The sequence below is a fragment of the Arachis ipaensis genome, chromosome B05, assembly GCF_000816755.2.
Source record: "Arachis ipaensis cultivar K30076 chromosome B05, Araip1.1, whole genome shotgun sequence".
Lineage (NCBI taxonomy): Eukaryota > Viridiplantae > Streptophyta > Magnoliopsida > Fabales > Fabaceae > Arachis > Arachis ipaensis.
In genome coordinates this window covers 130,402,932-130,422,222 of record NC_029789.2, presented here as the reverse complement: position 1 = coordinate 130,422,222, position 19,291 = coordinate 130,402,932, and the positions used below count along the sequence as shown (strand labels likewise).

Genomic DNA, 19,291 nt, shown 5'->3' with positions numbered 1-19,291 from the left:
GATTCCAAAAATTTAATTAAATGATAAGAACTAATAAAATAATTAAATTTTATTGTTATTGCGTCGTTGTTTGATAGATCACCTTTTTTTCTCGAGCATAATGAAACCATTACGCCCCCAAGCCTTGTGATTTATTTGGTATCTTGGTCCAATTCATAAAATTGATAAAAAAGAAACCAATTGAACCCAAGTAAAACAGGCTGGAGTCTGGAGACTGGAGACCTTTCATTAGTATGGGGGGGTCGGAAACAGAACCAAAGCTGACAAAATTGAGAGGACTATTTCCGCAGAGTTACCAAACTCTCTCTGTCCCTCAAACTTGAGAGTCTTAGACAACAGCGAAAGTGCGAATCACTAAAATGTTGACATCCTCAACCTCAAGGATCACTTTCATTTTTAGGTATTCTCTTCTCCAAATCCCTAATTTTGTTTCCTTCCCTTCCTCTTCATCCCTTCACTCTCATTCTGAGCCCCCATCCCTTCGCCACGTTGATGAAGCTGTTGATTCCTTCACTCGCATGCTCTCTATGCGTCGCCCTCCATCAATAACCCAATTTAACAAGATTTTGGGGTCTCTTGCCAAGACCAACCATTTCCCCACTTCCATTTCCCTTTTTCGGCAATTGCAAGCCAGAGGAATCGCTCCCGACTTATTTACTTTGAGCATCGCAATCAATTGTTGTTTCGGCATGGGTCGTATGACGCTTGCTTTCTCTGTATTGGCCAAGATTTTCAGAATGGATTATCAACCTGATACGGTAACATTCACAACAATCCTGAAAGGTCTCTGTCTCTGTGGTAGTGTTGAAAAAGCAGTGCGCTTTCATGACAGACTGCTGGCTCATGGATTTCACTTTAATCAAGTCACTTATGGGACCTTGATCAATGGCCTCTGTAAGACCGGACACACATCAGCTGCCATTCAAGTGTTGAGAAAGATCCCACGGTATGGCATTGCTCCTGATGTCTTCATGTACAGCGCAATTATTGATAGCCTCTGCAAGGATACACTTGTAAGTCAGGCTTTTCAGTTATTCTCTGAAATGCTTGCTAAGGGAATTTCTCCCGACATTATCACATACAGTTCTCTCATTTTTGGATTGTGTCTTGAGGGTCAATATAAGGAAGCCATTGATTTGTTAAGTGATATGGTGCATAGAAACATTACTCCTAATGTTTATACCTATAATACTTTGATTGATGGGCTATGCAAGGAAGGAAAGATCAAAGATGCTAAGAGTGTATTGGCTGTAATGGCAAAACATGGTGTGAAACCAGATGTAGTTACTTATACCAGCTTAATGGATGGATATTGTTTGGTTAATCAAGTAAATAAGGCAAAATATGTATTCAACACAATGGCCCAAAGTAGAGTTTCACTCGATGTTCAAAGTTACAGTATCATGATTAATGGCTTCTGCAAAAGTAGAATGGTCGATGAAGCCTTGAATCTCTTTGAAGAAATGCGTCGCAAGAACTTGGTTCCAGACACGGTAACTTACAACACTCTTTTTGATGGCTTGAGCAAATCGAAAAGAATCTCCCGTGCTTTGGAGCTTCTTGTCGAGATGCATCATAGAGGTCAACCTGCTGATGTAGTCACTTATAATTCGTTGTTGAATGGGATGTTCAAAAACCAACAACTTAACGAGGCATTTATGTTATTCAATCAAATGAAAGAGTGTGCCATTGATACAGATATATTCACTTACAATATACTTATAGATGGCCTATGCAAAGGTGGAAGACTTATAGATGCAAAAGAGATTTTTCAAGATCTTTCTGTTAAAGGCTTTCGTCCAAATGTGAGGACATACAATATTATGATCAATGGGCTCTGCAAAGAGGGCTTGTTTGAAGAAGCATTGGCACTCTTGTCAAAAATGGAAGGAAATGGTTGCTTACCAAATGCTGTGACTTTTGAAACTGTTATCCATGCTTTGTTTGAAAAAGATGAGAATGGCATGGTGGAGAAACTTCTTCGGGAAATGGTTGCTAGAGGCTTATTGAATTGATAAAAGAAGGTAAGATACCTCAACTCAAATTGAAATTACATCTCGTTGTTGCTGAATATGTATCATAGTTTTGTAAATTCTGTGTCTGTTGGGTCAGAGGACTTTGGCAATGCCATAACATTAATTAATTTTGCACTTTCGATTTTTGCAATTGCTATCATCCTTTTTAATTCCACTACTTTATTGATTCTTTAGATGATATTCCTAGTTATAGTTTATAGATTTAGTGTTTAAGATCTCTTTATAGCAATAGAGTGTTCTTTACTGTTATTCTATGAGATCATGTATTTATCATGCTACAAACTAAGCAAAACTAAAAAGATTGAAAATTTTGTTTTGTTGTTTGTTCTCTGCTATTCTGTTGTGCAACTTATTTTTCCGCACCTTTGTAGGTACCATATATATATATATATATCAAACTAATTCCTGACTTTTTATCATAAGCAACCGTGAGCTATTCTTTATTTGATTGAACCCTCTGGGGATTGTTGTAAAAGGAAATTTAAATAGGTAATAAGGATTTATTCTTAGGCTATATAGTTTTCACTTCCATCTTAAAAATAAACCCACCTTCTAAAATGCATGTCCCCTTTTTTCATCAACCTAAGCAACATCGAGTCAAGGTTAATATGGTTCAGTTATCTCAAGATTTTGCGAATGCTCAATATTCTATTCAGATTGTTATAGAATTTATATTCAAGAATACTATCTTCTTCCAATTCTGCAGAATCTATTCTGCTTTCGTTGTCTCAAAAAAATGTTAATACATTGATGAAGATACTGTAATATGGCAAAATGATTAAAGAATTAAAGAATCATTGAATTGCTCTATGATAGCTGTAAGTACATGCGTTTTGGTTGCAATTGATGACATGAAATCTCAATATAATCTCATCAAGCAAGCCCCCATCCCAAAAACAATAATAAAAAAATTTTCAGCATCAAATAAACAAAGATTCATATACATGAATTTTGTTGGACTATTAATCTAAAATAGAGCAGCAGCCAACAAAGCAAAAAAGCTTGGAACACCAAAACGGATGAGTCCTGTCGCACTTGATGATTCAGCAGGTGGACCAAACATTTTAGGGTCTAGATTTATATCTGAAACCAGCAAATGTAGTTTGAATTTTGTTATTACACATGTATATCAATGAGTCTCAGATAAATGTAAAATTAATAAACTAATTGATTTGAAATTAATAATAAATTAATTTATTATTGGATAAATTTATTCACTACTATGCATTATTAAAAAATATAGATATATTTATCGCTTTGTATTTGTATCAGTAAAGTACTACTCTTATAGTTCTAATGTCTAGGTTAAGTCTTAGTTCTGTTTTTAATATTTGAATCGACATGTTTTATTTCTAAACATATTTATTTCGTCCTATTTTAGTTTTTTAGCCAATTTTTTTTTTAAATACACTTTTTCTATTATGATTTTTTTAGGTAGCGACAAATATCATATCGTAATTAGAGTGATTATAGTGGTGGTGGTTCTAATATTTTGAAAATGAAAATAATAGAAGAATAAAAGAAATAAGAAGGCAATAATAATGGAAAAATAATATTTTTGAAAAAAAAATTAGTTTCAACCAAAAGTTTAAAATAGAATGAAAGAAAATGTTTGTGGAAAAAAAAAAGTTTTAAGCGTTAGGAACTAAATTAAAATTTAACTGAAACCTTAAAGTCTAAAATTTTGCCTTGTATAAATTATCCATGAAAGGATGGTGGTAATTTTTCCTCATCTACTTTGAGAGGATTTAGTTGTTTTCAAATCCAAAAGGATGATATTTTTTCTATTTTTTTTAGAAATAATTTTAAAAATTAACTTCAAATAAATATATTTGTCATATATAAATTACTTTAAAACTGCTTAAATTTTATTTAACTTGTTCACAAATATTTCAAAATTCAATGCTTTTTTTTTTTTAGACATGAAAATTTCAATGCTTCAAACACAATAGTATTGGTTGATGATTTACCTGATACTGGTGGGCTTTGTACTGCAATGAAAACAAAACAACGCAAATTGAAGGTTAAAACCAAGCCATCCATTAAGTGAACAAAATTTGAAGAATACAAATTATAGACATTATGTTAAGATTTTGCGAATGCTCAACACAAGTACACAATTCGGTGAACATTATGAAACGTATATATTGATTGGGTTAAAGCGAGAATAATATAATAGGGAACAATTTCACGAACTATAAAATGTTCATCTATTTGTTTTAATTTGTTTATTAGTAGATTTATAGCTATAATGGTTTTGTTTTCTTAATTTGATTATGGATCTTTCAATGGAAAATGTAATTTCTCTGTTGTTAAATTTCTAAACCAAGAAAAAAAAGATATAATAATGGAAATGTTACTATGAAAATAAAAGGAAAAAAAATTATAACAACAATCAATATTCCTATTTTAATGTGAAACAACAAGATAAATATTGCATTAAGTTGTGCAACTTGTGATATTGGAAAACAATCATTTTATATTAATTTAAAAATGAAGAACCACCTGTATTATATAAAAAAATAAAATAATCACAAATTTATATTTATAATCAAACTTCAAACTCTACTAAAAAAATTATGTAAAATACTTATAAATATACACAAGTACACCTTTTTAATCTAACTAAATTTAAAAATTTTGGTCATTTTAAATTACTAGAACATTTAGCTAATTTGTAACCACATAAAATGTAACCATTTAAAAATTGCACGCACGTCTACACATAAAAAAAAAATCTATAATAATAATAATAATTACCATTGTTGCATGTAGAAATCTCAACAGGGACAGAACAAGCATTAGGAAGCTTCATGGCATCATCCCTAGAGATTTGCATGGAATCAAGCATCTGTTGGTTGTTGAAGAAAGCGCACAAACATTCTTGGTCATTTGATGTTGCAATTTCCCTCAAAGGTCCACAACATTCTTCAGGAACATTACTTTGGTCCTTCAGGTATTTATTACAAGCCACTAGCTTTTGCATGCATTGTGCTTCTTTCACTACTCCCATATTTTTTCCAAGTCCTCCAAGAAGTTCTTCAAGGCTTTGAGAGATTCCTTGATGAACTATTGAAGAGAATATGAGGAAGAATGAGAACATAACCTTGGAAGCCATATTATTATTTATTATGATTATGTTCTTCTTCTTTTTCTTTAAAAAATTAAAGAGCAAGAAGAAGAACACACACAAAACAAAGGAAATGAATGGTTTTTGGTTTTCCTCTCAATTCTCCTAGTGCATCATTGTGGCGGAACTTGGTTTATAATTAGATGAACTTTCTATTTTTAAGTCTGTTTTTGAAGACTAAATTCAGCCACTCATCTTTTTTTTTTCTATATATAGATGTGCTTAATAGTTGGATGCTTTTATTATTAGCCATTAATTAAACTTTTTGTCCTCCCACGTGAATTTTGTATTGTTTGACGCTTCATCTACCCTTGTTTTTGAATTTGTTTATTTATATTTGAACACTTTCTCTTATGAACATAGTAAAATATAAAAGATAAATATTATAGTGATTTTCTTCTCATTTTTTCACTAAAATTGTTGGTCACCTAATATTTTTTTTAATTAAAATATTAGAGTTACTAATCTCTAAATGCTCTCATCTAATCCGTGATTTTCATCAAAGCATCAATTAAGATCCTTAATGAAATATTTCTCTCAAAAAAAAAATATTGTCAAAAATCTAATTAGGTTCTTATCTATGGATTACCTTCAATTTGCGAAAAAAATTCGTTAATTATTCTAATAATTTTTAAATTGGTAAGGATCTAATTTTAAAACTAAAAGTATTATAAGAATTCTATTTAAAAAAATTATAGAAATCTAAGTATAAATTTAATAAAAATATAAGAAATAATAGAATAATTAAATCTAAATAATATTTATAAAGTTGCAAAAATAACGTGATCCATAGAGACCATTGAAGAGAATCAAGCACAAGCTAAGTCAAGATTTGACAAAATTGAAATTTGAAGTTGTTGCCTTCTCGTGTCTCATGGAACAAAGCTAGCTAGCAAATAATTCCATTATGAGGCTCTTAACTAAAACATGCTACATACCATGGCATATACATGCCAATGGCATGCATGCTAGCTCTAATTGCCTTCGTCATTTTCTAGTGAAAGTTAATTAAATCAAAGTTCGTTGTCTCTATTATTATTGCTTGATGGAACAAAAGAATAATAACACTCTTCGGCACCACCTATGTCGAATTAACGACAACATCAATAAAGAGACTCCTCCTACTTAATGTGCCGTCTGAAGATCTTATGCTCTCTCTCTATCTTCATGCATATATAGTAAAGAATATACTGCCACACTTTCGCTAGCTATTCACACCCAACTATTTCTACATCGTTTTCAATTGTTCAACAATATATATATTTTATAGTGTAATTTACACTTAATTAAACTCTCCTAAACTTTACCTTATGAATGTGTGTGGTTCAAGTATTACACATTGTTGTAAAGATTTCATTCCCATGGAAATTAAAGATACTCAATGAAAAAGTGAGAATTGAAATAATGGTATTTTGATTCCCTGAAATTTATTTAGGAATAGTTTTTCAAACTTCGAACCAAACATGGAAATATGATATTCTCATCTTAAAATTCTTAGGAATTATTTATAATTCCTCCAACCACACACACCCTATATACACACATTATTCTAATATTAACTATATTAACTTGTACACAAAAAATCAATCATCAAATCTATTATCGGTAAAAAATGCATATTAAAAATGAGTTATACTATGTGTACATCAAAATTAGTCACCAAAGTCAACCACCAGTATAAAATATATGCTGAAATATAAATATACATTGAAAATAAATTAAACCACACATGTATTTATACACAAATATATTAGTTGGCTGATTTTAGTGGCTAATTTTGATATACAAATAACATTTCTCATTAAAAATAACTTAAATAATACATATATTTATACATACCGATTTTATAAGATATGAGGCTAACCAAATCAACCATACATTGTTGTAGATATGACAATCAAGAGGTGTCTATATATATACCACCAAACCTTAAAATTTTGTTTGATGAGTGTCCTAAGACCAAAAAACAGTTGTCTTAGCTTTGTCCCGTTTCACAATAATCAGTTGTATAATTTGGAAAATTATTGGATAAATTTTTTGATTTTAGTGTGTAAATAATATTTTTGAATAATTTAATATTTCTTATTTTTTTGAAATAATTATTAAACAAGACTTAATAGTAATGATCATTATAATTTCAAGTATGCTAAGTGTATATTAAATCAGCCACAAATAAAATATATGCTAGAATATAAAACGTATATTAAAAGTGAATTAAACAACACATGTATTTACACATTCATAATGATTAATTTGATAACTGATCTTTAATATACGCTTTGTATTTTTGACATGTCATATTCCGAGATAGATTATTATGGCCGTAGTATTTGGAGAATCATTTAACATTTGTAATTAGCAAAGCATATCCAGCTTAAAATGTGAAAATATATCCATGTTTCCAACTCCATATTATTCTATGATCAATTTGCATTAACTTTAGCCATCACATTTTTTGTCCACTCTTCATGCCCCCCTCTGCTATAATACCTTTGCACATAGCTCCACTTTAACCATTTAGAAAAAACTCGTCAACGTAAAAGAAACCATAGAGCTTTGCTGAATAATTCAACAGCAAGAATGGCATCAAGGCCAAATAAGAAACTAGGCTCAAACAAGAACCTAGAGAGTTTATTAGACATGGATCAAGCAGGAGGAGTTGCAAAAAAATTGAATAATCAACTTAGACCACAGAACTCTGTTCCTGGAACAGGGCTAGAATTTAGTAACCTTTCTTATAGTGTCATAAAGAAGCAGAAGAAGGATGGGGTTTGGATGAAGAAGGAAGCATATCTTCTTCATGACATCTCCGGCCAGGCCAACAAAGGCGAAATCATGGCGATCATGGGGCCGAGTGGTGCTGGAAAATCCACCTTTCTTGATGCCTTGGCAGGGAGAATTGCTCAAGGGAGTCTTGAAGGATCAGTTAGAATTGATGGAAAACCAGTAAGAATATTCAACTAATATACTTTTTTCTTCAAAGTTAAGTACTAAAACTATCTAGGGAAAATTATGTTGCTGATAAAAAGACGAGTAATAATTCAAATTAGTCTCTAAGAACATTTTTGTCGAAGACCATAGTCCTCAACAAATTCAATTACCACATTAGTACCTAACCTTTTATTTTGCTAGAAAATAACTTATGTTATATTTGCTAAAATGTTTAAACAAATCAGTTTATATTGTTATTTAATAGGGATATGAAAATCTCTGAAAAAAATTTAAAATTCTCATATCAGTCTCTTCACGCAGAAAAACAATTTAAAACGGGAGATTCAAATGTCTGACAAAAATCGGCGACTAATTTAAGTTATTATTCTAAAAATATTCATGGGAAAAACAATTTTTTTTTTATTTAGTTGGTGAGTATGTTTATGATATGATATGATGTGATGTGATTTATGCAGGTGACTACAAGTTACATGAAGATGGTCTCATCATATGTGATGCAAGATGATCAGTTGTTCCCTATGTTGACAGTTTTTGAGACATTCATGTTTGCAGCTGAGGTTAGGCTTCCTCCATCAGTTTCAAGGGAGGAAAAGAGGAAGAGGGTTTATGAGCTTCTTGATCAACTTGGCTTGCAGGTATATATGCCTGTTATTTGTACATAGCCTTTAGATTATTAGGATTTACTGATGAGAGTTTCTGTCTCTAGAGTGCAACACATACATATATTGGTGATGAGGGAAGAAGAGGAGTATCAGGAGGGGAGAGAAGAAGGGTGTCCATTGGCATAGACATAATTCATAAGCCATCCCTTTTGTTCCTTGATGAACCAACCTCAGGACTTGATTCAACAAGTGCCTACAGTGTTGTTGAAAAGGTTAAGGACATAGCAAGAGGAGGTAGCATTGTCCTCATGACCATACATCAACCTTCATTTAGAATTCAAATGCTCCTTGACAAGATCACAGTCTTAGCGAGGTAATATACCTGTTATACATACATTCAAAAATATCTGTAAGTTTTATTTTGTTTTAATTTTGTCTCAAAAATTTTCAAGAAACTTAGAACGAATTCAGAAACAACTTCACAAGATAACCTTCAACACAAGCAAGTCAGACACAAAGTTCTGTCATTGGCTCTAGTTCTCATACATTATTGCTGGATTGGTCCTAAGCTTCTTGAAAGTTTAGTTATCAGGATATATTTGATGTAAATCAAAAACTTTTAGAACAAAATTAAAACAAAATCAAAATTTAAGAGTGAGACAAAAAATATACTTATCTGTAACATATTTAGACGTAAGAGTGGATATCTCTAGCCCTATAGAGAAAGAAAGATAAAGTTGACTGTTTTGGGAATCAACATTTAACGGAAGAAGCTAACAATACAGGGGAAGGCTTGTATACATGGGAAAGCCAGATTTACTGGGTGTATTCCTTTCTGGATTTGGAAGAACAGTACCAGATGGAGAGAACAGCATGGAGTACCTATTAGATGTCATCAAAGAATATGAGCAATCCACCATTGGACTTGACCCTCTTGTTCTTTACCAACGGGACGGCCTCAAACCAGATCAAGCCGCCAAAACACCTGTCCCAAGAACACCAAGAACAGCTTACACAAGGAAGAACAACCCTGCTGGTGCTTCAAAACACATGATTAGCCTAAAATCTCAAGGATTCACGGCCGGAACATCGGTTCCTGATTCCTCAAACTTCAGCTATGGCTATAATTATGAAGACGAAGGCGAAGATGATGAGGAGAATTTTGACAATTCTCTTGAGAGAAGAAGTGCTACTACTGCTCAAACTCCAAGGACTATGGCCAGTGGTGTCCATCCCCGGCTGGCTTCGCAGTTTTACAAAGACTTCTCTGCCAAGGATTTCTCTGTTTGGCTCTACCACGGTGTGGTAGGGACACCTCGCCGCGCGCCCTCTTGGACGCCGGCTAGGACACCAGGGGTGACACCTATGTCAGCTTCTAGAAGTGTTATGACAAGCCAACATCAAGATCCTTATTATGCTCGTGCGAAAACACCTTCACTAGTTAGCCAATCCATGAACATCTATGCAACTTCATATCAAGAATTTGATATTGAAGAAGAAGTGCTTGATGAGCCAAGCCATGGATCAAAGTATGCAAATCCATGGCTTCGCGAGGTAGTCGTGCTCTCATGGAGGACAATGCTGAATGTTATTCGAACTCCAGAGCTATTCCTGTCCAGAGAGATTGTCCTAACTGTCATGGCACTTGTCCTATCCTCTATCTTCAAGAATCTAAGCCACACAACTTGCTTAGACATCAATAGGCTCCTCAACTTCTACATCTTTGCAGTATGCTTAGTCTTCTTCTCTTCGAATGACGCCGTCCCTTCCTTCATCCTGGAGAGGTTTATCTTCATTAGGGAGACTTCTCACAACGCTTATCGCGCATCATCCTATGTCATTTCTTCCCTTCTTGTTTACCTCCCTTTCTTCGCCGTCCAGGGACTAACTTTCGCAGCCATAACAAAGCTTTTGCTCCATCTTAAAAGCAAACTCTTGTACTTTTGGCTAATCCTTTTTGCTTCTCTTATAACCACCAATGCATATGTGATGCTTGTGAGTGCTCTTGTTCCAAGTTACATCACAGGATACGCGGTTGTTATAGCAACAACCGCGCTGTTCTTCTTAACATGTGGCTTCTTCCTCAAGCGAACTCAGATACCAGTGTATTGGAGGTGGTTGCATTACATTTCTGCTATCAAATACCCTTTTGAAGCATTGTTGACGAACGAATTCGACAACAACAACTGCTACACAGGGAACCTAGCCGATCTGTCTCCGGGTCCAATGGGAGATTTGAAGTTTAGCCAACAACACAATTTCAGCAGTAACTGCATTTTGATTGGGAAGGATGTGTTGGAGACAATGGATATTCAGTTGGATAATGTATGGTATGATATCTTGATCCTGCTAGCTTGGGGTGTTCTTTACAGGTTCTTCTTCTACTTGGTACTGAGATTTTACTCCAAGAATGAGAGAAAATGAACCAATCATATATATACTATGTCTACATTTTTGGTTCTTGATGAAGTTTTAGACTTCTATGTACCATTTTCCTATAGTTTGTTGAAAATGTGAAACAATAATAACAAATATATATTATCATGATGATATATGTGAAAAGTAGCTACTGAGTTTTTCAGCTTTACTGTTCTTAGTAGTGTTGAGAGAATCTAAACAGAAAATCTACCCTTTTATTCTGCTTTTCTTCCATTAATTTGTGGAACAAATGCTATTCCATAAGCCATGTTTGTAGATTCATTTCAAAAGAAAGTAAGGCATATATTCCTGTCATGTAAATGTGCCTCACTCTTAATCAACCAAACATGTATGAAGATCAACAATTGGTGCAATATCAAGATTGATTTAGTTTTTGATGAACTCAGTGCAAAATTTAAAACAAACATCCAAATATGCCGAAGCCAATGTATATGACTTGAACACTAAAATCCAAGATAAATCTGAATATGATTCACTGTTATACATCTACAAACACTAATTATACAGCATGCTGCAAGTTTCTGCGGCGAATTGTGAGATCTTCAGAGTGAAGTAAAATGCTATAAAAAAAAAAACAATAATAATTATAGAAAAGCTCTGGAACAAAGCAAAAATAATGAAGGGTGGGGGAATTGGACAAAAATTCTTAAGAAAATTAATCTAGAGATTAAAATAATTGGATCTTACAATTACAAAAGGTATATTTTTCGGCACATCCTCTTGGTAAGGGATTAGTTAATGGCTGGTAGCGAACAGGAACCGGAGGAGTTCATGGAAAGACTAATAGTATCTGATCCAGGATTGCTGCTTTCAGGGGAAGATTTCTTGCTTAAAGTGTAGGGAGATGTGCTCATAACCCTGCATAAAGTACAAAAGCAAGCTTTATCCTTAGAAAATCCATTTCCAAGAGAAATTTATTAGGGATTGTCTAGTTTTTGTTTTCATTTTCAATGTTGTCTGTTTTCATAATTTTGTAATGGAATGAAAACAGACACCAAACAGATTCACAATATCTTGGATCATAATGTAAGATAATAAGATAATTTACCTTTCCTTTCGCTTCTCCAAGAACCGAGCCAACGATGCTTTGCGTGCCTGAGGCAACCCTACTATAAATATTGAAGGAAAAAAGAAACACCACCTTATTATTAATCATAGTGTGTTACATTACCTTGCAGAAGGTATACATGAAAAAAGAAAAGGTAGTGAAATAGGTGAAATATGTACCTGTGTTAACCATTTTTTGAGATGCAGATCTTATTGAAACAACATTAGGAGATTCCAAATTGTTGGTAGAGGTAGTCGAAGATCCAACTGCCACCGACGCTCCTCCAGGACGAGAAACGGTGAGAGAAGTCAATGGAAGAGGAATTGGCATGCCTACAATGAAACCATTATCTTTGGAGGGAACAGACATTGCTGGCTGCAATTTAGTTGTAGAAACTGTGTTGTTCTGATTTAGAGCAGAGCCATTTCCAGCAAGTAACATGATAGCCTGGGCCTGACAGAAGATAACAATCAGAAAACTAGTGAAGGAAACAGCGAAAGTGAAAACAGGAAATAGGATTTTCATTTTCGTTTGTGCTATTTTAGTCACACAATCCGGTAAATAGAAAAACATTGAAAATTCGGTAGCATTTCTATAATTAAAATGGAAAGCTAGCCTTGGAATTTTAACATACCTTCTCAGGAGATATGTCATCATAAACACATACTGAACCGGCATAGAAAATGGTCAGCTGAGTAGGTGTCCCAGAAGACTTGGAACAATTCCTGAAGAAAACACAAACTCCGAAATGTTAGATGTGCCACTCCATATTGATCAACAATATCAAACTACCCTTTCAATATCCAATCATGTTTTGCCAGGTACGAAAAAAACAGTTAACTATGACATCCAAATATCCAATATCTCAAAAAGAAACTACTTCTGTTGTCTACATGGAAACACTTGACTGGATGTAAATGTAAAATTCTTGAACGCTGACAATAAATAGAAATTAAACTAATTAAAGAAACAATAACTCCTCAGATGTAATAAAATTATATAATACCTTAACTCGGTAGTTCCAACAATGGAACTCGCAGATGGAAGAGCAGATACAGGTGTGCTGGTTGATTTGGAACCGAGTGCTTGTGGTTTTATAACTGAAGCAACCATGCTATGTCCGGTAGTAGTAGCAAGGTTAGATTGAAGAACAGGACTTACTTTATTTGTTTGGTTGGAAAGTGAAAATATTCTTGATTCCTGTTGTTGGCTAGCTAAATGTGAACCAGAACATGGCGGTGGATACACTGTCATTCCAATGTTGTTTCCGGCTTGCTTTCCTATGGATAAATTCCTCTAAAAAAATATATATATATATCAAGGCAAGAAGGTAAGATTTTAGTTGCGAAAAAAGAATCACACAGCATCAAAAGATTCTCACACAGTTCTCATTTCTTTCTTTAGTCATATAAAGGATTATTAGCATGCACAAGTTAAAGACGAATTACACGCATTTCCTCGATTTTTGGCGAAGTTCAACCTAACTCCCCTCTAGTCCTAGAAATATAATATCCATTGTCCTCTCCCGAGGTTTAGCTAAATTTTGGTAAATAATAAAACACGCAAATGTTCTACCTCAAAGTGAAACTATTCTTTTTTATCAGAAATAAAGGCTAGTTTTCGATTAGAGGATGAAACAAACCTGGACCACACTAAACAATGGTTTCTGGTCAGTGTCATAAGCATCCTTAGTTGATATGGTCATATATCCAGATGAAGCTAGGGGATCCATAATTGTCTTTCTCTGATCTTCCAGTGTCGTCTTGAAGGACAAGTACTGAGGAATGGCTGAGACTTTGTTTGAGAATGTCCACTGCATTCCTGAACCCCTCACTGCTGCAGCAAAATTAAGGGGAAAAAAAATGGTTGAGTAATGGAAACAAGTAAAACAAAAATGCATCTGTGAATAAATATGATTATAATGCATTGCATGGATACCTCAGTGATAGAGAAGATGTTCTACAACCTATATTTCAACCCTGTGTCAGGACAGAAATTCAAAGATATTCAGGCAAATATAAATTTGTTTGGAGAAGAAGACAGGCAAAATGCCTATGTCTCTAGACAACACTTTTCCGTATTTTCCATCTACTCAAAATAGAATCTAATTTGAATACATTGACAGTGTCAAATTCTAAACGATCATTTAATCAGATTCATGTATTTAAATGGCTTTTGAAGTAGTAGGTTTGAAAATTAATTACTTTTGCGAATGTGACAATACACGACTAGTTGTCTATGTAAAACTCTTTTACACTGACAATACATGGCAATTAAATTCCTCAAAATATGGAAATAGTGGAGAAAGATTTTTTCAGTGAATACTAATCTGAAGTCAGAACAACTTCAGAAACTAAGATGAAACACCAAGAATTACTCTTTACTCAAATAAACTTATTCATTAGAAACTTTGGCAGCACTTTTCATTATAAGAAGCTAAAAGTCCTTGTAGTCTTCACATATTATAATTAAATCACATGCTATCATATGTAATGTCGGTAGCATATGGCAAGAAACAGTTAAAAATAGCTGAAAGTTTAAGAAACCAAAGTATGAAAACATTAACTAGTCCCTGAATCTTAGCAGTTAGCACCACACAATAAAAAACCAGTGACCCTTCTTTTTCTTATATTATATCTCTAGTCCAATATTAAAGAAACAAGAATATAATACTCTACTAAATGCTATCATGCTTTATTGACTTGGAATATTTTATGCTGTCGCTATGCTATTTTTATTAAAATGTTCCCTTCTCTAAAGTATTAATTTATGCAAACATTATTGCACCAAGCCAATCACAAACATCAAAGTCTCAAGGCCATTTGACACGTAGCAATAGCATCAAGTGTGCCCATGTTAACCTTAGATATAAAATAATATTAGCGAGAGTAATGCTAAATTAAATTAGTAGTTTTATATATTAAACAAAAAAAGATGACAAAAACCTAGTCTAATTAATATATTTCTTTTAAAACTATTCACACATCAGTATCCAAAATAATTAATAGAAACATATCTCTTGTCAAAATCATTTAAATATTGCACTTGAATCTAAAAGCTGAAATGGAAGCAAGAAAAAGAAGTAGCACATTTTACAATATAGTTAAAAAACAACCAAACAAATAGCACCAAACAACCTAGACCACGTTTTCAACTACCATCCAATAAGAGAAGAATGCATTATTATTCACCAACAAGATAACTACCTTTCTCTTACTTATATAAACTCTGCAGAATAATTACTTAGTGTTACACAAATATCCACTATTTTTTTAACATCAAAAAGAAAAAAAAAAATAGTAGTTCTAAATACTGTTGAAACATGTATTTAAATTATGTTCAGGGAATTTTTGTGGAGATATCTTGTCTATTTTTGTATCTAATTTCATCTCCAAATAACTTTATATATATCTTGTTGTCTTTGAATTTCTGTCTTAAAATAATTATCAAAAAGGACATAGATGTACTCAACATGTAAGAATTTCTCACCTCTCCTAACCCTATAAAAAAAAGTGATCACTATTTACTTGACCCTTCAGAACACACTGACACAAGAAGATTATTAGTTCACATTAAATACTATATGGACCCATAAATGTACTCTAGTGACCATTTTTCCTTGCACAGCTACATGATAGATACATCACTTCATTAATGCAATTTATTTAATATAAGAAGTTGTAAGATAAGTCAGTAAATGCATTCACTTCATTTATAGACCCATAATCCATTTACCTTTATGAAAAAGGGCAGTTAGAAACTCTTGTTTTTATCCAGCAGAGGAACAACAAAAATATCAACCAAAGACTCAAACCTTGTTGTTTTTTCCCATCTCAGTTATTATTTATTTATTAGGTTTTTTTTTTACATGTTCTTCCCTATTTTAGCTTCTGAGAAATTAAGAAAAAAACAAAACCTCATCCATAATAATAAAACAAACGAATGAAACCCACGAATTCAAGCGAATGAAAGAAATTAAGAAATCACCATATAACAACAGATAAATTGAGAACAAATTAAGAAATCACAAATTTCATTATATTCTTTCCCGCAACATGAAGGACTAAAACAATGAATAGAGAATTCTGAAAAGCAAAATAATATCCCAAAAACAGAAAATAAATCAGATTCGGCCTCAAAGCAAATGCAAAAACTTTTTAAGTTTCACAACAACAAATAACAATTGCAAAAGGAAAAACACGGACCTGAGAAATGCAAATTCTTCTATAAGTTACGAATAATAATAATACCAAATCAAAATTTAAAAGGAAAAAAAAACTACCTGCATCGTCTTTGATAGTAGTCCCTGCATCACTTTTGGAGCTCAAACCAAAAAAATCTCTCTCCATATCGCAAAACTCAGATACCCAAAAGTGTGTTTCTCTTCCAATTTACACAAAGATCAAAGCTTTAACAAGTGCAGAGAAAAGAAGTTAACAATAATAATTAAAAAACAGTTTTTTTTTCTTTTTTCCTTTGTTCTTGCAGTGAAAACTTGCTTCTATTCAGCTGAGATAGAAACGGAGTAAGAAGAAGAAACGGAAGAGAGAACATATAACAGACACGCACATATATAGAAGAACTGAAATGAACCCGGTTTGCAGCGTTAAATTTGAACCGTTAGATTGAAGGAGATTCGATCCAATATGATGTTGTTGACCGGTCTGGAAACCGGTCTTTGCCGGTAAGTGCCCACGTGCACTCGGTTCTTTGTTGGTGGTGACGGGTTACCTTATTTATTTAATTTTTTGTCATCTAAGGGTGTCCCTCGAGTCCGCACCCGGGAGTGGATTCCGTTAAGAATTTTTGTTTGGTTTTTTCTTTTTTTTTTTTTTTACCAAAGATAGGAGATTCGAACTCGCAACCTCTTAATTGAGTATGAAAAAACTATGTCATTTAAACTATAACTCATTGGCATTTTTGTTTGTTGTTGGCCAGTAAATCTATATATGATGAAATTTAAATTTTTGATATTTATTTAAGCAAATTAGTGAATAGTGAATTACTCAATCAATCATTTTAATTGTTTTTACTTTAGGAAATGAATATTCAACTTGTTTTTATAATATAAAAAAATATATTTATTATTGTTTATCCTTTTTATGCTTCTTTTAGACACCAAAAAAATGCTGCTTTTTGGTTGAAGAGTCTTTCACACTGTGGTTTAATAATGGCTTTATGGTTAATTCAATAAAGTAAAAATATTCCAAATTGGCGTTAAGAAAACATACATAGTACATGCATTTGCTCCTCTAATAAGTAATAACGTTTCCTTTATTATTTTTTATTCCATACTGCATGCCTTTTTTCTTTTTCACCTATTGTATTGTCCTTTTACACTTTCTGTTAGAAAATTACAGTTTAAGCAAAAATCTTCTGATATTGTAATATTAAATAAATCAATTAATTTTTAAAAAAAATTATCAGGTCAAATAATTTTATTATTCAAATTATATTTTATGTATTTAATTTATTATTCCAATTATGGGTAAAAGCTCCATTTATGTTGTTATATATCCCCACCCCTCCTTGTGTTTTTGTTGAATTACATTTTAAAATTAATAAAGGAAAATATATATAACGCACGAGTTGGTCTTCTTCTATCTAATACTTTCAATTTGTGTTTTCTCTTTTATTCAATTATGAAAAGGATAAAAATAGAAGAAATAGGAGCGAGTCTTATGCAAATAATAATAATAATAATTAAGAGGTAACAATTGCTGGTAAATCGGCTTGCTTTATGGATGATTATATTATATTATATGAGAAGCCAGGCTGCCACAGACAAATAGAATCTAACAACTTTGTCTCGTGAAGCTATTACCCACTAAAATTGTTAATAAATAATTAATTAATTAACAACATTATTTAATAGCCAAACATGTGTGCTGAAGTTAAATACTGACATGTGATTCTTCTATTATATGTTTTTGGTTAATAAAATGTGAAACTTAATTAATTCATTTCATATAAAAGAGAAAAAAATAGTTGGTAGAAGCAGCCGTACGAGTTGTTAAATGCAGCGCCGTTACATACTACACAATACACATATATAATCATTGTATTTTTTATTTTTGTTTTTTTGGATATGTGTATGTTTTGTATTTGCTAGATTCTAAGGTTACTTTGATGTGTATTCAAGCTAATAAAGGTAGGTTTAAAGAAATTTTCTAAAATATTTGACAAAATTATTCAATAAATCATCTATTTTTACTGGTTTAAAGAAATTTAGTATTTGATGAGCATTAAAATAATTTATATATTTTATTTTTAGAATTATTATTAACATTTAATTTTCTTGTGATTAGAAACCGTAGATTACTCAATAAAATAATGATCAATTATCATAATTTATAATATAATTAATGTTTCATTAGCTAAATGCAGGTAAGCTGAATGTTTTCTGTTACTTGTGATGTCAATATTTTTTTTTATTGAATAAATTTGATAATATTTATCCCATTTTTATTTTTTCCTTCAAAAATACATCTGTAAATCATTTTATTGATCCAATTGTGAATGAACGTTTCTTACTTTAATTACCCTCAATTTTGTTCTTTTACGCAGGATTTATTTTTGAGAAGAGGAAAAAATAAGATATTGAGAATAAGACATTAAAAGATAGAAATATAAAATAAACTAAAATAAATTATAAAATTTTAATTTATTCTCATTTTTTTCATTCAAAAAATTTGAGACGAAAAATACAATAATAAAAAATATAATTATGAAGAATTAATAATAATAATAAAAAAATAAAAAATAAATTGTACTTCTTGTTAGTGTTTTTGTATCTTTTTTGTCAAAATAGACATAAAATATATTAATTTAGTGTCTTTAGACATATTATCTTTGTCCATATTTTCTTTGTCAAACACGATTTTATATCTCTATAAACAAATGTAGTCTTACATACATACCAAAAAAGGTTCAGCATCTAAGATTTCACCTAAATTTAAAGTATATTTTATTGAGTTTGAGTTTATCAAATTTATTTGATATAATTTTAGGTTAAGTTTGAATCATACTTTAGGTTGATTCACCTCGATCCAAAATTATATTTTATAAATAAGATATATATTTT

The 19,291-nt window shown here is 31.9% G+C and overlaps 4 protein-coding genes across 8 annotated transcripts in view; 2 read left to right on the top strand and 2 right to left on the bottom strand.

The window, feature by feature from the left end:
• Nucleotides 1–2,188, top strand: part of LOC107644145 (putative pentatricopeptide repeat-containing protein At1g12700, mitochondrial) — a 12,224-nt gene extending 10,036 nt beyond the window's left edge. Inside the window, exon 2 of the mRNA XM_016347953.2 lies at nucleotides 346–2,188. Within this exon, the coding sequence (XP_016203439.1) occupies nucleotides 360–2,015 (1,656 nt within the window). The 5' untranslated portion in view covers nucleotides 346–359 and the 3' untranslated portion in view covers nucleotides 2,016–2,188. The remainder of the gene's footprint in view (nucleotides 1–345) is intronic.
• Nucleotides 2,851–5,290, bottom strand: LOC107644146. Its single transcript, XM_016347955.2, has 3 exons — nucleotides 4,797–5,290; nucleotides 4,007–4,027; nucleotides 2,851–3,119 (listed from the first exon to the last, which is right to left on the bottom strand). Exons 1-3 carry the CDS (start codon nucleotides 5,152–5,154, stop codon nucleotides 3,004–3,006), a joined length of 495 nt encoding a protein of 164 aa, XP_016203441.1. The 5' UTR covers nucleotides 5,155–5,290; the 3' UTR covers nucleotides 2,851–3,003.
• On the top strand, nucleotides 7,475–11,746 carry LOC107644142 (ABC transporter G family member 17-like). Its single transcript, XM_016347947.2, has 4 exons — nucleotides 7,475–8,112; nucleotides 8,574–8,753; nucleotides 8,825–9,093; nucleotides 9,506–11,746. The coding sequence occupies exons 1-4, from the start codon at nucleotides 7,747–7,749 to the stop codon at nucleotides 11,142–11,144; spliced, it is 2,454 nt and encodes an 817-aa protein (XP_016203433.1). The 5' UTR covers nucleotides 7,475–7,746; the 3' UTR covers nucleotides 11,145–11,746.
• On the bottom strand, nucleotides 11,574–16,766 carry LOC107644143 (protein TIFY 6B). Of its 5 annotated transcripts, none has more exons than XM_016347951.2 (8): nucleotides 16,490–16,766; nucleotides 14,146–14,186; nucleotides 13,850–14,040; nucleotides 13,214–13,503; nucleotides 12,842–12,932; nucleotides 12,387–12,660; nucleotides 12,208–12,268; nucleotides 11,574–12,017 (listed from the first exon to the last, which is right to left on the bottom strand). In XM_016347951.2, exons 3-8 carry the CDS (start codon nucleotides 14,024–14,026, stop codon nucleotides 11,891–11,893), a joined length of 1,020 nt encoding a protein of 339 aa, XP_016203437.1. In that variant the 5' UTR covers nucleotides 14,027–14,040; nucleotides 14,146–14,186; nucleotides 16,490–16,766; the 3' UTR covers nucleotides 11,574–11,890. The 5 variants fall into 5 exon arrangements, with proteins under 5 accessions (XP_016203437.1, XP_016203438.1, XP_016203434.1 ...); XM_016347952.2 differs by having other exon boundaries at nucleotides 13,850–14,043; nucleotides 16,490–16,760; XM_016347949.2 differs by lacking the exon at nucleotides 14,146–14,186 and having other exon boundaries at nucleotides 11,592–11,719; nucleotides 11,847–12,017; nucleotides 13,850–14,043.